Raw genomic sequence first — 19,055 nt, 5'->3', positions numbered from 1 at the left:
ATGAAAGATTCCGATGGAAAATGATCCAAGCAACGTCAAACCTTATAAAGTAAAAAAGAATTTATTGATAAGCACTATTAACATTATTTATCTTAATTTAGGTGTTAACAGATATAAAACTGTCAAATGAATAAGGTTGTCTAACCTATTATATATAAAAAGTCGGACCTAGTCGGATCAAAAACTAAAAAAAAAAAAAATCTAGTTTTGCAACCTAACTTGACTTGTAGATTTGACCCTCTCGTGCCAAGCCTAATGGACCATTAAGGATGACTTCGAGTCAGCTCATAAGTCAAGTGAGTTATCTAAGTATCTACTTGTGTACAGCTATAAACATGATACGTACAAAGTAAGAAATGAGAGAAATGATGAAGGAGCGGAGGACGAAAAGGGATTTAAGCAGAGAAGAGATAGGCAGGACGAAGGAGAGCAAGATGAGAGAGAAAGAAACAAGAGAGAGTGAGAAAGATGTTCTTTTAGAAAAGAGAAGACGAGAATGTGAAGGCACGAGAAGATATGTATTTAAAAACAAGGATAAGAATAGTTAGATTTTAGTTGCAGATATTTGAGCGTTCAATTCTTATCTCTCTGTTCGGTAGGATAAGTTCAATGAAAATAGAATTCTTTCTATTTAAATTATTAAAAAAAAATTGAATTATTGAAAAGGAATTCTCATGGTTTTTAACTTATTTAATTACTAAAAAGACAATATATAATTGAATAAAATATCATATTTTAAAAACCCTTTTGAAAATCAACTATTTTTTCTTGACAATGATTTATCATATGTATATATACATATATATTCATGTTTAGATATTTATTTCTTGAAAAAATCACTTAAACTTCTATTTGGCAGGAAATTCAAGGATGTCATTTCATTGCTTCTACACTAAATATATATATATATATATATACATATAAACATACATATATATATATATATGATAACATGCACGCATGCTGTCACCGAAACAGCAAATGTGGCAGCAGCTTATAAATATGACATCTCACGTCGTGATATCTACATCTCTTTATCTATCTCTTCCTTCTTCATAAAGATAACCAATTCTATCTCTCTCTCTCTCTCTCTCTCTCTCTCTCTCTCTCTCTCTCTATATATATATATATATATGTGTATATATATACAGAGCTACATATATATCTAATATAAGCGCATGTGTGGTTTGTGGATTCCAGGTTGTGAGGGCTCCTCCTGTGGGACATTGGCCAGGGAATTTGAAAGCAATATAGAACATATATGAAATTACCTCTGCATGGATCTACATATATATATATATATATATGGTCAAGGCATCTCCCCCACACGCAAGCTTTTTAAGTATGGGGTTACACAATGAGTACAACAAAGCGTGAGTGAAAGGATATATATATATATATGTTAATTATTTTAGGGTGGTAAAATTAATGTCCCACATCACATGACAGTGCCCTATCAATTTTGATGTGGGCATTAATTTCCTCCACATATATATATATATATATATATACACATACGTACACACATATACCAGTTCTGAGCCAGCCATACGAAGAAGAAACCTCTCATCAGTTAATTGTCGCTTTGCATCCAAGCTTTTGCTTTTGAGATCCCACGATCTCTTTACATGAATTCCCACTTGCAAATTAAATCAAAAATACTACTTCAAAATTTCCTCTCTTTTTAATACCTGTGGGTCCTTATCTTTTTGTTCTTGCTGTGTATACATACGCATATATATATATACATATATATGTATATGTGTGTTTTTTGGAGGGTGTGGGAGATATGGGATGGACGACGACTTGACTGATTGGATTGACTTGAATTCTGGGTTATTGCATTCGTAACACTCGCCGAAATATACTCGTTAATTAGGTTAAACATTCAAATCTGATGGATTAAAATCATTTTCAGGAGTTTTAATTTCTGTGTAAAACTGAAGAAGAATAATTGTTTGAAAAATATGATCAGAAAAACAAGTTGCCGACTGTACGTACATTAATGGCATTGATTGCGCCATCAACATCACTTAATATAAGCGTGACTTGGATGTGATCAATTCTCATTTTACATCCCCTAGCTAACAGCTGGAGTTGGACCTTTTTAAATACATACATACATACATACATACATACATACATACATGCATACGTATACATATATAATATAAAAGTAGAATTTGTAAAATAATATATCTTCCCCATAGGCCTAAAGGGTGGCTTTTGTAAGAGACTCTGAGTTAGATGAACTTGTTCGGGCTTTAATATCGTGCCAGACAGTCTCAAAAATTGTAGTGAAGCACTACTATATACACACATATACTTATAAATCACATAGATATAGTGTATTAACCTTCAAATTCTCAAGTCACACCTGATTAAGTGAATACCCATTTGATTATTTCATATATAAAGCCGAATATATATATATATATGTATGTATAAATACACATATAATGGCCTCGTCAAATGTCTCTTTCTCAACTTTTTTTTTCAAAGAGCTAGATCTGAAATTTATGGTCCAAAAACACTTCGTTTTTCCATAATGATAAAAGATGGAAACGTACCTTACTTGAGAACCTTTTAACACAATATACATGTAATGTACTTAGCACATGTCCTTATAGATTCCATAACATCATTATATATAATTCATATATATATATATGTGTATATGCAGCTAGCAAACCATTTTTCCTTATATGTTTTTTGTAATTTGTGCAGATACATATACACATGTACATGTGTATATGTATCTGTGTATACGACAAGTTAACAATTTGAAACATCCTCTGCCATGCATGCGTGCCTGAAATAAAATTGTATCAACGGTTTTTCAGTAACTGAATATTTACAGTCTTTTGCAGCTTATAAAGTTTACGACGTATATATATATATATATATATATATAATATTGTATACATACATATGTAGATTCTGATAATTTTCCCGAGAAAGAATGGGAAAATTTTCCTTTATCCTTTGTCGATTGTGGTGGAGTTTATTGTAGGCTGCAACTCAAGCAATGACAAAAAATCAAGCTTTGTGTATATATGTGATGGCTGAAGGTACTCACATTCAAGCAATTTAAAATCATTCATATACATATATATACATATTATATATATATGAAGATATCCCATTAAATATAATCCATAGATATATATATATATATATCCCCAAAAAAAGAAAAGAAATCGTCCCAACTACAATTCGAATGACTTATTCCCCTGTAGCTAAATAAAAGAATTTTACTCCACTACATACATACATATATATATATATATATAAACACATATATATGTGGTAAGAGCTGGAAGATTAAACCAATGGTCTTTGTCCCAGTTACAAGAATGGGAAAAAAAATCTAAAAAGGAAGGTTGAGATTTTCTAAAAAAGAAAAAGAAATGGAAAATTACAGTAAGAATTAATTTTCTAAAAAAGAAAAAGAGTGGTATATCCTGTACGATATATATATATATATATGGTGATAGTGTTGGATCACGAGCCTGACCTGCTGCAGAAGAAAGGACAATTGCTCAGTTTCCCTTACCTTTACTGCCTCTCTTCTTTCATCTTCATTGAAAACAACATTTCATCCTCTGCACCTACATTATATTTACATATGTATTATATAGACCCCACTAAAACTACTACAATAACAAGAAGCCTTCCCCCCGCAGTATATTTATATCCGTTACATACATACACTCAGAGGCACACACAAATATATATACTCACACACACACACACACACACACGAAAGGGATTAGGTTGGATTAGGAATCAGGCAAAAGATTAGACAATTGGCAATCTAATTCAAATTAAGCTTAGTTTAACTTTGATGTAAAAGGTTCAAAGGATTCAATTACTAACATTAAACCCCTCTAGCTTCATGTACTTAGATGCAAATATGTATATCACAATTAGGGTAAACAACTATATATATATATATATATATACACACACAGTATTATTTTCTGTACAAAGGCTATAACTCTATTTCTTGGTATGATAGTTGTTCTAAGAGAAGTTAATGGGGAGCTATTGCGCTCAATCTTTAAAACAATTCTTTGTATATGTTAACAGATATTTTCGTGGCGTAGACTTTTAGTATATTGATAAATTGTATTTCTATTCAATTAGTCATAACACTAATAAAAACGTCAAATTAATACACCAACTATCGTGCAAATCAAACGGTATACGAGTTGTTGATGCAATCCGTACATTCAGACTCTTGTTTAATCATGTTACACAATTATGTCTTACAAATATTTTAAAACCTACGAGAATAACTTTTTCTTAATCTCTATTCTCGATTCATTTATTTGATAGTTAGAGAATTTATAATTAAAACGAGTTCAACATCAGAAGATATTTTACTCGTCTAACAACATTAAATGTTACGGAATTTCTGTCCTACCACGCAAGTAAATAGGTACAACCAACCTTAAATGTTGTGGAATTTCTATCCCACCGCACAAGTAAATAAATATGTTGTACGAAAAATTTTAATAAAAATTCTTAATTTTTTAAATAAATATGTTATACTTACACATCAATAATACATAATCAATATGTTTACGACGACTATACATATAAAACATACAATTCAACATTACAATTTTGTATTAATTTGGATTAATAGGATATAGTTTTCTATTTTGATACCATGAAAGAGAGATTAGAAAAAGTAGTCAGCTACGAGCTGAAAGTTGACTTTATATATATATATATATATTATATATATATATATCAATGATTTATAGTGGGGATAATTAGTCACAGATGCCGTCTTTTAAACGTCGAAGTATTGAGCATCGATCTTGTATTGTATGTATGTATGTATGTATGTATGTGTGTGTGTGTGTGTGTGTGTGAATGTATAAATATTCCTCCCCCACATCATTACACCACTCCCACGTATGATTAACTCCATTGACTGCCACCAACAGAGTCACGTCTCCTCCCAAGGTACATATGTATATATCACATATATTATTATATAAAACAATTCATCATGTGAATATAAATATAATTGAAAAGATTGATGGCTTGCTAATTATGCTATTTGAAATGAATTCTCCATATCTCAAAGTTGTAAATCTTCATGTATGTATGATTAATTCTTTTGATTCTTTGTAAATCTAAGATATTTATTTTTATCATTATATATATATAGTAGATTACTTTCTATGGTAGAAAATTGTTACAAAATGACATTTTTTTCTCTTTTATATATATATATATATATATATATATATAATCGTTCGATCCTTAAATTTTTCTTGAGAATAATGTATTATTTTTGTAAAAACTAAAGAAATCAATACATAATATCTTTACTCCGTTGAAAAAGAGACTTATAGCCTTCACATCATATCCAAGCCGAAACCTAACAGAAAACAAAGAAAGTATAGAAACCCTAGAGTTATTAACGTGGCCGCGAGAAGAAAAAAACAGGAAAAGAAGAAAATCTGATTAAGGTTTTCTTGTGAAGATGAAGAGGTACTTATACCTCTTATTCTAGTGCACCAACGACCATTAAATGGTGTATTTTGGCTCTCGCACGGATGCAGGGTGTGAGAGATTGGGTCGGACATGTGCAAACCGTCTTTTACAGGTCTATTAATATTCTCCCATCAAGATGAAGAATAGATATTTTCTGTTCACATCTTGATTATATGTTTTTTGATATGTCAGTCAGATAAAGCCTTTCGTTGATTTTTTTTCTTTGTTGATTTTAGCTTTAAAAAAACTTTCACAATATAATAATTAATATTTCTATTCAATAAATTATTAAATTTTGAGTACTATTTTATTAAATTCATCGTGCCAATAATTACACTTTTACTTCAAAAAAAAAACAAATTTAAAAAGTAATTACAGTAGCTGCTAAAAAGTATTTACAAATTGATTCTCAGTTAATAATGTGAAGTTTCTCCTTTCTATTTATCTTTTACAAAAAAAAAAAATCAAACAAGATTCCTTCTAACTTATTTCTAACCCTATCGGCATCTTTAAGAACTAATTAAAATGGTCTCGACAGAAGCACCAAGTCATAAGAAAGAATCTCTAATTGCACTTAATCAATCGAATGGCGTTTCTTAACTATCTCCGATCGACACTTACCTCAACAAAACAACTATTTAAGAAGTTAATTCTTAATCTCGATAATTTTTTTCTATGTTTTTATTAGTGTTAGCTCATCAAATTAAAGTACTGATATATTTAATCCCACGAAAAACACGTAGATTACTTGCTAATTTCATCAAAATCAAATGATTTTATCCGACAAATTTAAATGGAAAATGAAAAAATAGGGTCTTAGAGTTTGTATTATTTTCACAATTTTTACTAAAAAAATAGAGCATAAGAAAATATCTTATACGTACGGTGAAAGAATAATTTTTGGGATATTTTAAAGTTCAAATGTAATTATCATACACGTGACGCATGTTCTTTTATTCTTTTGTTTTGTTCTTAATTTACCCAAAAGTTCTTCTTTGGGAATATGAAAAAATATTAATTTCATAATTAACATATGAGAATTTTAAATCTTAATTAATTAACCCTTTAAATCTTAAAATTAATCACAAATTTATAAATTAAAAAAATCGACAAAATTAATAATTCTACCCGTTATTAGAAAATATAATTTATCTTTAAAAAAAAATAAAACGAGATATCTATCAGAAGTATATATCGCATCGGCATGATATAATGCTTTGATCATATATATATATATACATATATATATATATGAAAGATATGGTAGATGTGGTTGTAGATAAATACAACAAAAAGAAAAAAACATGAAAATTTTAAAAAATAATAATGTCCTTAATTATTATTAATTAAATCTTAATCAATTGATTATGTATACTTCCACCAAATAATCAATAAATTAATTAATACCCACATCTAAATATATAAATATATATGTATATATATATATATATATATATATATAACTTGTTATAAAGATTCTTATGAAATTAAGAACAATCCAAAAATCATGACATAATTTCCTACGTTATTAATGAAAATGAATTATAACATAAAAGCATAATGATAAAGCACATAAGACCAAATCCACAACTTTTTTCCCACTTAATTTTGGTTTTTTCTGCTCTAATCATTGTCCTTTTTAATATTTATTTTCATATTTTCCCATTAAATATATATATATATACATATAGATATAGCTTCTTCCATTATATTTATATAATTACTACCCTAATTAAACATTAATTTCTAATTAATACCATATGCATATGCAAAGTGATACCAACCCTTTCGGTGATTTGGAAGGTCTTTAATTTCAATTATTAATAATAAATCTATCGTACCCATTTCATTTTAATACCCTAAGTTATATATATATATATATATATATATATATATATTTGGTTATCTAGAGGTGGAACCTCCTATTAATTAAAATTAAATAATAATTGGAATTAATTATATCATAAGCAATCAACTTAATTATAATTAATATTACTTAATTAATAAAATTTTACATTAATAATAAATTATCTTATTACATTAATAATAAGCTCATGCACGACACAAGTCTAATATTTGTTCTAAATTATTTGAAAATTTGAAAAAAGTTCTTCAATTTTTATTAAATTATTTTCCAAAGAATCTGTAACGGCCCCGGAAAATATTAAAATGAAATGAGTATTTAAATATATCGAATGCGGAAGCGAGATCAAAATTTCATTTAACATCCCTTACACGAAAAACCAAAAACGTACTTAAAATATAAAAGATTAAACTAACTAAGAAAGAAACTCGAAAATAAAACTATGCGTATGACTACAGAGTCTCTAGGCATCCCCTTCGTCGTCCTCCTGCGGAACGGGCTCGGGAACCATGTCTTCCTGATCTGAAATGGTTAATTAAGGAGTGAGCTACACTAGCCCAGTAAGAACATCACGATATCTCACCGTCACGGAGATAAAGGTGGGTAAAAAACCACAAAAAGACCAATGGAGCATAATTTACAATAAACTCGTTTATTAACAACAAAACCTTTTATCAATAATAAAACTTTGACCATCCACTTACCTTGGTGGAATTTATGAAAACAATATGAGAAAAACAATAACATTATCATAATCATTGAATAATCTAAGCTGTAAAACATAACACTTATCACGCCTCTTGTAATTCAATCATTGTACAACATATCTTTTTCTCATTTACCAGCCTACTAGTATCCGTGGGGGTCCATAGGGGTTCCGCTACCCGTTAACCTTTAACATTCATAATCAGTTTCCAGGGCCGTCCCCATACCCCGTCCGGTATGGGCGCCAAAACCATGAACCTCAATACCCCGTCCGGTATGAGGGTGAAACGGGCCGTCCCCATACCCCGTCCGGTATGGGCGCCAAAACCATAAACCTCAATACCCCGTCCGGTATGAGGGTGAAACGGGCCGTCCCCATACCCCGTCCGGTATGGGCGCCAAAACCATAAGATCTCCATACCCCGTCCGGCATGTGAGACCACAATCCCGGTAGGGTTCCCTACGGACCCGGTCCGTCCACCATCTCCCAGGATATCTAGTCAGGCTGACCCCCATAATACAATTATCAGTTTACACAATCTTTCATTTTTCCTTTTCCCCAATCAGCATCATCAATTCACATTTAAACAAGCAAATCGTAATTCATACCAAACAGACAACATACAGTATCAGTTTTTTCAGTCATTCAACCCATAATTTATAAAAACGTAGTGCATGCACACAAATCTGTAAAATGAACACATCAAACCTCATTTTGCATTTAAAGCTGTAAACAGGCCAAATAACAGTAAATCATCAATCACACTAGACTCGGGCTCCATTAGCAACCTTAAGCAATTTCACACATGCGTTAATTCAAGAAATACTGTTTTATCATTTTGAACTTTAATACCGTGATAGGAAATAGGGTGAGGGGTCCTTACTTGTTTTCGGGATCCGAATACGATTCACAGTGCGCCTGCAGGCTGTCCCTAATTTTCCCCTGAATTTTTCCCGGGGAACTGAAACACGCTCACAGTACCTGCACGGGTTCCAAAAAAATCCAAATTAGGCCCAGGGCCTCTTTCGGCCCAAATCGCAACTCCGGCACGGCGGCTCCGCCGTGCTCCGGCGACGGCGCCGCCGCTGGCGGCGGCGAGTCGCCTCGGGTTGACTGTTTTCGGCCGTTTTTGGCCGAATTCGGCCACACTCGCATTGGTCCTTGTCAGAAAACAACCCTAGGGCCCTCGGGGGGCCAAAAAATCACGGAAAAACGGAGCTTACCGGCGGCGGCGCTCTCGGGTACGGCGACTCTCCGGCGAAGTTCGTGTTTTGGTGATTTGGCTTCGGTCAACCTGTAGAGAAAAGAATGGTGATCACGGTGATATAAAAATTGCATCGAACGGAGGCCGGGAAGGACCTCGTCGGAGGCAAAAACTGAGAGGGGGCGCGGCGGTGCCGCTGGGCTTCGGCCGCGTATTCCGGCCGTTTGGCCGAGATTTCGGCTTCGATTTGGCCATAGGAGGAATCAGTGGGGAAAAACGAGTCGGGGGTATGAAATTTACCTCGATCGGCGGTCGGAAATTTCCCCGGTGCGGCGGCGAGTGGCGGCGGGTGGCGGCGGTCGGCCTCTGGTTCGTCTTCTCCGGCGAGCGGCTGGCGGCTAGGGTTTGTGGTCTGGTGTGGAGGTTCTATTTATAACCCCTTGCCTTTTGATCACAGCCGTTCATTTTGTTTTAATCTGGGCCGTTCGTTTTTTATTGAATCTGGGCCGTCCGTGCGATTGAATCTGGGCCGTCCGATCGCGTGATTGATCTGGGCCGTCGGATCGCACCCACGCGGATCGCCAGCGTGGCTCCTTTTGGAGTGACGCGGTCTTGCCACGTGGCAGGCCCTGGTTGGCCGGGACTGCTGACCGGGCCTGCTGACGTGGCTGCTGACGTGGCCGCCCCCTTTTTTTTTTTTTTTTTTTTTTTTTTTTTTTTCCTCCTTTCCGGGTGCTACAACTCTCCCCCCCATAAAGAAATTTGGTCCCCAAATTTGCCTCATTACTCTTGATCAAACAGATGAGGATATTGGGCCCTAAATTCTGATTCCAGCTCCCAAGTCGCCTCCCTAGGCGTGTGGTTCTGCCACAAGACTTTTACAAATGATATTTCCCGGTTACGGAGTATTCTGCTTTCTCGGTCCGTGATACTGACCGGTACTTCTTCATAAGACAAGTCCTCTCGGAGTGAGAGCGGTTCATGAGCCACGACATGAGAAGGGTCCGGATTGTACTTGCGCAGCATAGATACATGAAACACATTGTGAACCCGGGAGAGCTCAGGGGGCAGTGCAAGTCTGTAGGCGGTGGTACCAATCTTGTCTAAGATTTCAAAGGGTCCAATGTATCTGGGGTTTAATTTTCCCCTTCTGCCGAACCTACTAATTCCCTTGAAGGGGGTGACTTTAAGAAACACCCGGTCACCTTTCTCAAAGGCCAGGTCCCTCCTTCGGGTATCAGCATAGCTCTTTTGCCTACTCTGAGCTGTCTGGATGTTCTTCTTGATCTTAACTATCTTGGACGTGGTTTCTTCCACTAAATCCGGGCCAAACAATCTTCTATCGCCCACTTCCTCCCAACAAATCGGTGACCTGCACGGACGCCCGTAAAGCGCCTCGTATGGGGCCATGCCGATGCTTGTTTGGTAACTGTTGTTGTAGGCAAACTCTATCAGGGGTAGATGGTCGTCCCAATGGCCTCCGGAGTCAAGGACACAAGCTCGGAGCATATCCTCCAGCGTACGGATTGTCCTCTCTGATTGTCCATCGGTTTGGGGGTGGAAGGCAGTACTGAGGGACAGCTTTGTTCCCATAGCTTGCTGGAAACTATTCCAAAACCGAGAAGTGAATCTGGGATCCCTGTCGGATACCACTGTTACTGGGACCCCATGCAGTCTGACTATTTCCCGGACATACATTCTTGCCAACTTGTCCAACGAATCAGTCATTCTGATGGCCAGGAAGTGGGAAGACTTAGTGAGTCGGTCAACAATTACCCATATGGCATCGTGTCCCGATCGTGCCTTGGGTAGTCCCGATACGAAGTCCATGGTGATGTGTTCCCACTTCCATTCTGGAATCGGTAAAGGCTGAAGCAACCCCCCTGGGCGTTGATGTTCTGCTTTGACCTGCTGACATACCAAGCACTTAGATACAAAGTCGGCTATATCTCTCTTCATCCCATTCCACCAGAATCGGGGTCGCATAGTTTGGTACATTTTTGTACTTCCTGGATGCATGGCGAACCTTGAACTATGGGACTCTGTCATGATGTCTCTTTTTAATTCATTGTCGTCTGGGACACACATTCTGTCCTTGAAACGAATCAATCCGTCGGCAGAGATCTGAAATTCTGAGTTCACTCCCTGTTCTGCATCCTTCTTGCGGTTTACTAGGGCGGAGTTGATTGACTGGGCTTCCTTTATTCTTTGGATTAGCTCGGGTTGGACTGCTAGGTGGCTCAAACATGTGGCCCTCTTCAGATCTTGCAGTCGAACCTGCTGCGTAGCCCCAATGGACCTGCATTCCGAAACCATCAGATGGGCTAGGGTGCCTGCACTCTTCCTACTGAGGGCATCGGCTACTACGTTGCCCTTACCTGGATGGTATAGGATGTCACAATCATAGTCCTTGAGGAGTTCCATCCACCTTCTCTGACGCATGTTGAGATCCTTCTGAGTGAAGATGTGCTTCAAGCTCTTATGATCGGTGTAGATCTGAAAGGTCTCTCCATACAAATAATGGCGCCAGATTTTCAAGGCGTGTATGATTGCGGCAAGCTCCAAATCATGGGTAGGATAGTTCTTCTCATGATTCTTTAGCTGTCTAGACCCATATGCTATAACCTTTCCATGATGCATCAGGACACAACCCAGGCCCAGATAGGAGGCATCACTATAAACTGTATACCCTCCTGATCCACTCGGTAGAGCCAGCACGGGTGCAGTAGTCAGTCGCTTCTTCAACTCTGAAAAACTCCTTTCGCAGTTCTCATTCCAATCAAACTTTGCATTCTTCTTTGTGAGTCGGGTTAGAGGGGCCGCTAGACTGGAGAACCCTTCGACAAACCGGCGGTAATAACCCGCCATCCCTAGGAAACTGCGAATTTCCTTAACTGTTGTCAGCCTTTCCCAACCAAGTACCGCTTCAACCTTTTCGGGGTTCACCGACACCCCTTCCTTCGATATAACATGTCCTAGGAAGGCGGTTTGCTCGAGCCAAAATCCACACTTGCTCAACTTTGCATACAACTTCTTTTCCCTGAGTACCTGGAGGACTTGGGCAAGATGATGAGCATGTTCTTCTCTACTTTTTGAGTAGACTAAGATATCATCGATGAACACGATGACAAATTTATCCAAGAACTCTCTGAAGATTCTGTTCATTAGATCCATAAAGATGGCCGGGGCGTTGGTTAGCCCAAACGGCATAACCAGGAACTCATAGTGTCCGTACCTGGTTCGGAATGCCGTCTTGGGGATGTCTTCTGCTCTCACTTTTACCTGATGGTAACCTGATCGTAGATCTATTTTAGAAAAGACCTGTGCACCCTGCAACTGATCGAAAAGGTCATCAATCCGGGGGAGAGGGTACTTGTTTTTAATTGTTACCTTGTTTATCCTTCTATAATCAATACACAGTCTCAACGTTCCATCTCCTTTCTTTGCAAAAGTAACCCCGGCACCCCATGGGGAAATGCTGTGTCTAATGAAGCCACTGTTTTGTAGCTCAGTGATTTGTTTCCTTAGCTCTTCCATCTCGATGCGGCTCATTCGGTAAGGAGCTACCGAGATGGGTTGGGTTCCTGGCTGTAAGTCTATGGTGAACTCGACCTCTCTGTCCCCTGGTAGACCGGGCAGTTCATCCGGAAATACGTCTGGAAAGTCTCGGACTACTGGAATCTCTTGGATACAAACTTCCTTCTTGGGTTTACCTAGTTAGGGAAAATACAATATCAACGCACTGGGAATTAAGAAGAAAAGAATTTGTCATTAGGGAGAATCAGTACCGAATAATTTTATTAACTTGTGAATGGTTCCTCGTTGGGAGGATTAAATACAATCTTTTTATTAAAGCAGTCTATGGTGGCGTGATACGCCGCCAGCCAATCCATTCCTAGGATTACATCAAAATCCCCTGTGTCTAACCCTATCAGGTCTACCCTCAATTTCCTATCTGCTATCTCCACGGCACATGCCCTGTAGACAACCTCTCCTAGTAATGTCTCCCCCCCAGCGGTAGATACAAACAATAATGAATCAAGTCTATCAGGTGGTACACAAATTTTGGAAGCAAGAACATGTGAAATAAAAGAATGTGATGCACCAGTATCAAACAAAATATGAGCAATGTGGCCAGAGATAGTATACATACCATGTACCACGTCCGGGTCTGCATCGGCATCCTTCTGGGTAAGGTTGTAAACTCTGCCCTGGATTGGAGGCCTCCCTTGATTCTGGTTCCTAGGACACTCCCTCGCATAGTGCTGGGTACTGCCGCATATGCGACAGGTGTTGTTGAGGCGGTAGCAGGGTCGGTCCCCATGATCCCTGCCGCAGTACTGGCAGATCTTCCCACGAGCTGCCCCCATAGCCTGAGGAGGGCCCTGAGCGGCAGGCCTGGGTCTCTTGCTGGGTTGGACCGGCATGGTAGGCGCTGGCCTGCGGAGCGGGGCTGAAGGTCGGGAACTTCCCGCTAGCTGAGGGCGGGTGTCGAAGCTCCTTTCTATGATCTGCGCCTTTGCCAGGACTGCCGAATATGTCTCGAGCTCCATCACCAACAAGTGCTGTCTGATCGCCGGGCGGAGACCCCACTGGAATTTCCTGGCCTTTCGGCCCTCATCCAACAATGTCTCCGGGGCATGTCGGCCCAGCTCCAGGAACTTGCGGGCATACTCCGACACTGTCATATTACCCTGGACCAACTGAGCAAATTCAATTTCCTTTAAATGTTGGATGTGCTTAGGGAGATACTCCGCATGGAAAGCCGCTAGGAACTGCTCCCAAGTAACTGGTACAGGCAGGGTGGCCCGCTTGAGCTCCCACCAGCGTACTGCTTCCCCTACCAGCATGTAGGAGGCAATGGCAGCCCTCTGCTCAGGAATTACTCCCAAGGTCTCAAAGGCTCGCTCAGTCTCCGCCAACCAGTATTGGGCCTCTTCAAAAGAGGATTCCCCCGAAAAAGTAGAAGGGTTCAGTCTCCTGTACCTCTCTATGAAGCCAGGGTCGATCAAGGAGGGAGCGGGGTCCCGAGGTAAAGGAACTGGGGCCGGCTGAGGGTGAACTGGGGGACCCTGTGGTGGCGCCTGCTGATGGGGTGGGGGCACTGGAATGTGCTGTGGCGGTACCTGTTGGTACCGTGGCTGTGGTACCGGGTCGTACCGCGGCTGTGGTGCCGGGTGGTACTGTGGAGGAACAGGCTCCTGCCGGGGTGGCTCGGGATCAGCCTGCTGTAACGGGGGCTCAACCTGCGCTAGCGGAGGAGGTCCGGGTAACTCCCTTCTCTCCTCTTGCCTTCGCTGAGCAGCTACGAGAGCTTCCACCATCTCATATAATCTGTCCAAATCCTCCCGAAGCGAATTATCTTGGGCCGCTCGGTTTAGTGGGGGCCTTCCTCTCCTCATTTCTGTGTACCTGCATTTACAAGGAATGGTTGAGTAACGACCAATCGGTGAGTATTTCTTTAAAGGACTATAGTGTAAGGGATGGGTCCGAGGAAATGCGGCTCTGATACCAACTGTAACGGCCCCGGAAAATATTAAAATGAAATGAGTATTTAAATATATCGAATGCGGAAGCGAGATCAAAATTTCATTTAACATCCCTTACACGAAAAACCAAAAACGTACTTAAAATATAAAAGATTAAACTAACTAAGAAAGAAACTCGAAAATAAAACTATGCGTATGACTACAGAGTCTCTAGGCATCCCCTTCGTCGTCCTCCTGCGGAACGGGCTCGGGAACCATGTCTTCCTGATCTGAAATGGTTAATTAAGGAGTGAGCTACACTAGCCCAGTAAGAACATCACGATATCTCACCGTCACGGAGATAAAGGTGGGTAAAAAACCACAAAAAGACCAATGGAGCATAATTTACAATAAACTCGTTTATTAACAACAAAACCTTTTATCAATAATAAAACTTTGACCATCCACTTACCTTGGTGGAATTTATGAAAACAATATGAGAAAAACAATAACATTATCATAATCATTGAATAATCTAAGCTGTAAAACATAACACTTATCACGCCTCTTGTAATTCAATCATTGTACAACATATCTTTTTCTCATTTACCAGCCTACTAGTATCCGTGGGGGTCCATAGGGGTTCCGCTACCCGTTAACCTTTAACATTCATAATCAGTTTCCAGGGCCGTCCCCATACCCCGTCCGGTATGGGCGCCAAAACCATGAACCTCAATACCCCGTCCGGTATGAGGGTGAAACGGGCCGTCCCCATACCCCGTCCGGTATGGGCGCCAAAACCATAAACCTCAATACCCCGTCCGGTATGAGGGTGAAACGGGCCGTCCCCATACCCCGTCCGGTATGGGCGCCAAAACCATAAGATCTCCATACCCCGTCCGGCATGTGAGACCACAATCCCGGTAGGGTTCCCTACGGACCCGGTCCGTCCACCATCTCCCAGGATATCTAGTCAGGCTGACCCCCATAATACAATTATCAGTTTACACAATCTTTCATTTTTCCTTTTCCCCAATCAGCATCATCAATTCACATTTAAACAAGCAAATCGTAATTCATACCAAACAGACAACATACAGTATCAGTTTTTTCAGTCATTCAACCCATAATTTATAAAAACGTAGTGCATGCACACAAATCTGTAAAATGAACACATCAAACCTCATTTTGCATTTAAAGCTGTAAACAGGCCAAATAACAGTAAATCATCAATCACACTAGACTCGGGCTCCATTAGCAACCTTAAGCAATTTCACACATGCGTTAATTCAAGAAATACTGTTTTATCATTTTGAACTTTAATACCGTGATAGGAAATAGGGTGAGGGGTCCTTACTTGTTTTCGGGATCCGAATACGATTCACAGTGCGCCTGCAGGCTGTCCCTAATTTTCCCCTGAATTTTTCCCGGGGAACTGAAACACGCTCACAGTACCTGCACGGGTTCCAAAAAAATCCAAATTAGGCCCAGGGCCTCTTTCGGCCCAAATCGCAACTCTGGCACGGCGGCTCCGCCGTGCTCCGGCGACGGCGCCGCCGCTGGCGGCGGCGAGTCGCCTCGGGTTGACTGTTTTCGGCCGTTTTTGGCCGAATTCGGCCACACTCGCATTGGTCCTTGTCAGAAAACAACCCTAGGGCCCTCGGGGGGCCAAAAAATCACGGAAAAACGGAGCTTACCGGCGGCGGCGCTCTCGGGTACGGCGACTCTCCGGCGAAGTTCGTGTTTTGGTGATTTGGCTTCGGTCAACCTGTAGAGAAAAGAATGGTGATCACGGTGATATAAAAATTGCATCGAACGGAGGCCGGGAAGGACCTCGTCGGAGGCAAAAACTGAGAGGGGGCGCGGCGGTGCCGCTGGGCTTCGGCCGCGTATTCCGGCCGTTTGGCCGAGATTTCGGCTTCGATTTGGCCATAGGAGGAATCAGTGGGGAAAAACGAGTCGGGGGTATGAAATTTACCTCGATCGGCGGTCGGAAATTTCCCCGGTGCGGCGGCGAGTGGCGGCGGGTGGCGGCGGTCGGCCTCTGGTTCGTCTTCTCCGGCGAGCGGCTGGCGGCTAGGGTTTGTGGTCTGGTGTGGAGGTTCTATTTATAACCCCTTGCCTTTTGATCACAGCCGTTCATTTTGTTTTAATCTGGGCCGTTCGTTTTTTATTGAATCTGGGCCGTCCGTGCGATTGAATCTGGGCCGTCCGATCGCGTGATTGATCTGGGCCGTCGGATCGCACCCACGCGGATCGCCAGCGTGGCTCCTTTTGGAGTGACGCGGTCTTGCCACGTGGCAGGCCCTGGTTGGCCGGGACTGCTGACCGGGCCTGCTGACGTGGCTGCTGACGTGGCCGCCCCCTTTTTTTTTTTTTTTTTTTTTTTTTTCTCCTCCTTTCCGGGTGCTACAGAATCTTATATTAATTTTTTAATATAAGCTACTCTAACATAATCCAAGCCTTAAATAACTTATTATTAATTTTTTAATATCCTTAATCCTTGTCGTCTTCTAATTTAAATAAACCATATTATAAATATATATATATATATATATTAATATAACAAAGATTAATTAATGTTGTTACGTTTATACCAAACAAGAATTAACGAGCATACCATTACAAGACTATTATACTATATATCTATATCTATATCTATATATATATATATAGAATATTAAATAATCATGCACATAACTTCCAAAAAATTTATTAAGGGCATGTTTGTTTTCTAAAGAAATGAAAATTGAGACTTTTAATTTAAAGTTTTTTCCTTTTAATTAATGTCATGAAAATAATTTCAGATTTTGACGGGTCATTATTATAATTTCTACTATTTTTTTACTCATAATTTTCAATTAATACTATATAGATAATTACATATACCCCAAATATATATATATATATATATATATATATACTTGTTGATGGCTCCATCTAAATCGTGAAAACTATGTACTAATTAGTTTTATCTATAAAGTTTAAACAAAATTCCAAAACTAATAATAAAATAAATTAAAGTTTATCGTATTCTATTTTTTTAAATATAATATAATATATGTTAGTCTCGTAACAGATAATAACTCAATTAGTATCTGTTGACTTTTAATTATGCAATTTTTATTTTGCTTTTATAATACATAATATTCGAAGATAAGTACTTTTTCGAATAATATCAAAATTTTCTTCTCTAATTTTTTTAATACATAATATCCCTTTTTGGGTTTTTTTTTCTTTTTCAAATTTTCTTTTTAATTAATTTCTTAAGACTGATTATTTTTGCCTTTTTTAAAATATATATATATATATATAAAGTATGGATAAGGAAATGTGTAGAATCTATAACATGTTGCTTCCAAAAAAGGTAAAAAGATTCAAATTCCATTGACAAAAGAATTAATTTTTTTTTTGTTGGGGTTTGAATTCAAATATGTATATTTGATTTGGTGTTGCTTACAATTGACTACACCATTATCAACCATGAAAAAAGAAAAGAAGAATAAATGAAGAAAAGAAATATTTGATTCCTTAAGTAAAAATATCTTCCTCCCTTTCTAGGAAAATAAAATAAATTTTCTTATATATATATATATATGTGTGTGTGAATGTATACAAACACACTAGATAAAAATCATAAGATAATGATATTCTCGTGTTTAGAAATTTAAATTGCATAAATAAATGTTTGTATATTTTTATAACAATCGATCATGTGTTAAAAAAATTTACATGATTTGAGTTCGGATATAATTCAGTTACTGATATATATATATATATATAAACACCTTTTATTCTATTTTTGAATTTTTAAAATGATCTTGGTTCACTTAGTCTTAGTTACGATTCCAATAGAAGTATGTAGCTCTAGTAATTTTGAGAATAATTAATCATAAATTAAGAAAACTTCATGAATGTGTGTACATATATATATTTATGTAACTCATAATATTTAGTTAAATTATATGGATACCATAAATGTAGGCTTGATGGGAATGCATAACTTTTCAATTTTGAGAAAATGGTGTACAAGGGAAATAAATTTGATTAAGAAATCTTTGAATATGATTGATTTGCATAAGAAAGGAAGAAAGGGATTTAAGTGTATTTGCCAATTGAAAGTGTTATATACATATATATATATATGTGTATATGTATTAAACAATAAATATAGATGAAGAGATTCAAAAATTGGGTCCAAACTCCAAAGAGGGATAGTATTAGTGGATCAAAAATGATGAAAGATCAAGAAAATGTTATGATTATATCAACTAAGTATAGATTATAATATGAAAT

General features: G+C 38.1%; 1 protein-coding gene across 1 annotated transcript; it reads right to left on the bottom strand.

Moving 5' to 3' along the window:
- Positions 1–7,681: 7,681 nt before the first annotated feature.
- LOC148266559 (uncharacterized) lies at positions 7,682–17,133 on the bottom strand. Its single transcript, XM_088218997.1, has 2 exons — positions 13,445–17,133; positions 7,682–7,903 (listed from the first exon to the last, which is right to left on the bottom strand). Exons 1-2 carry the CDS (start codon positions 14,889–14,891, stop codon positions 7,845–7,847), a joined length of 1,506 nt encoding a protein of 501 aa, XP_088075123.1. The 5' UTR covers positions 14,892–17,133; the 3' UTR covers positions 7,682–7,844.
- Between the last annotated feature and the right edge of the window lie 1,922 nt (positions 17,134–19,055).

The sequence above is a fragment of the Carica papaya genome, chromosome 4 (genome assembly GCF_054855325.1).
Source record: "Carica papaya isolate Zhongbai chromosome 4, ASM5485532v1, whole genome shotgun sequence".
Lineage (NCBI taxonomy): Eukaryota > Viridiplantae > Streptophyta > Magnoliopsida > Brassicales > Caricaceae > Carica > Carica papaya.
The sequence above is the reverse complement of the archived record's forward strand: the minus strand, read 5'-3'. Positions and strand labels throughout refer to the sequence as shown.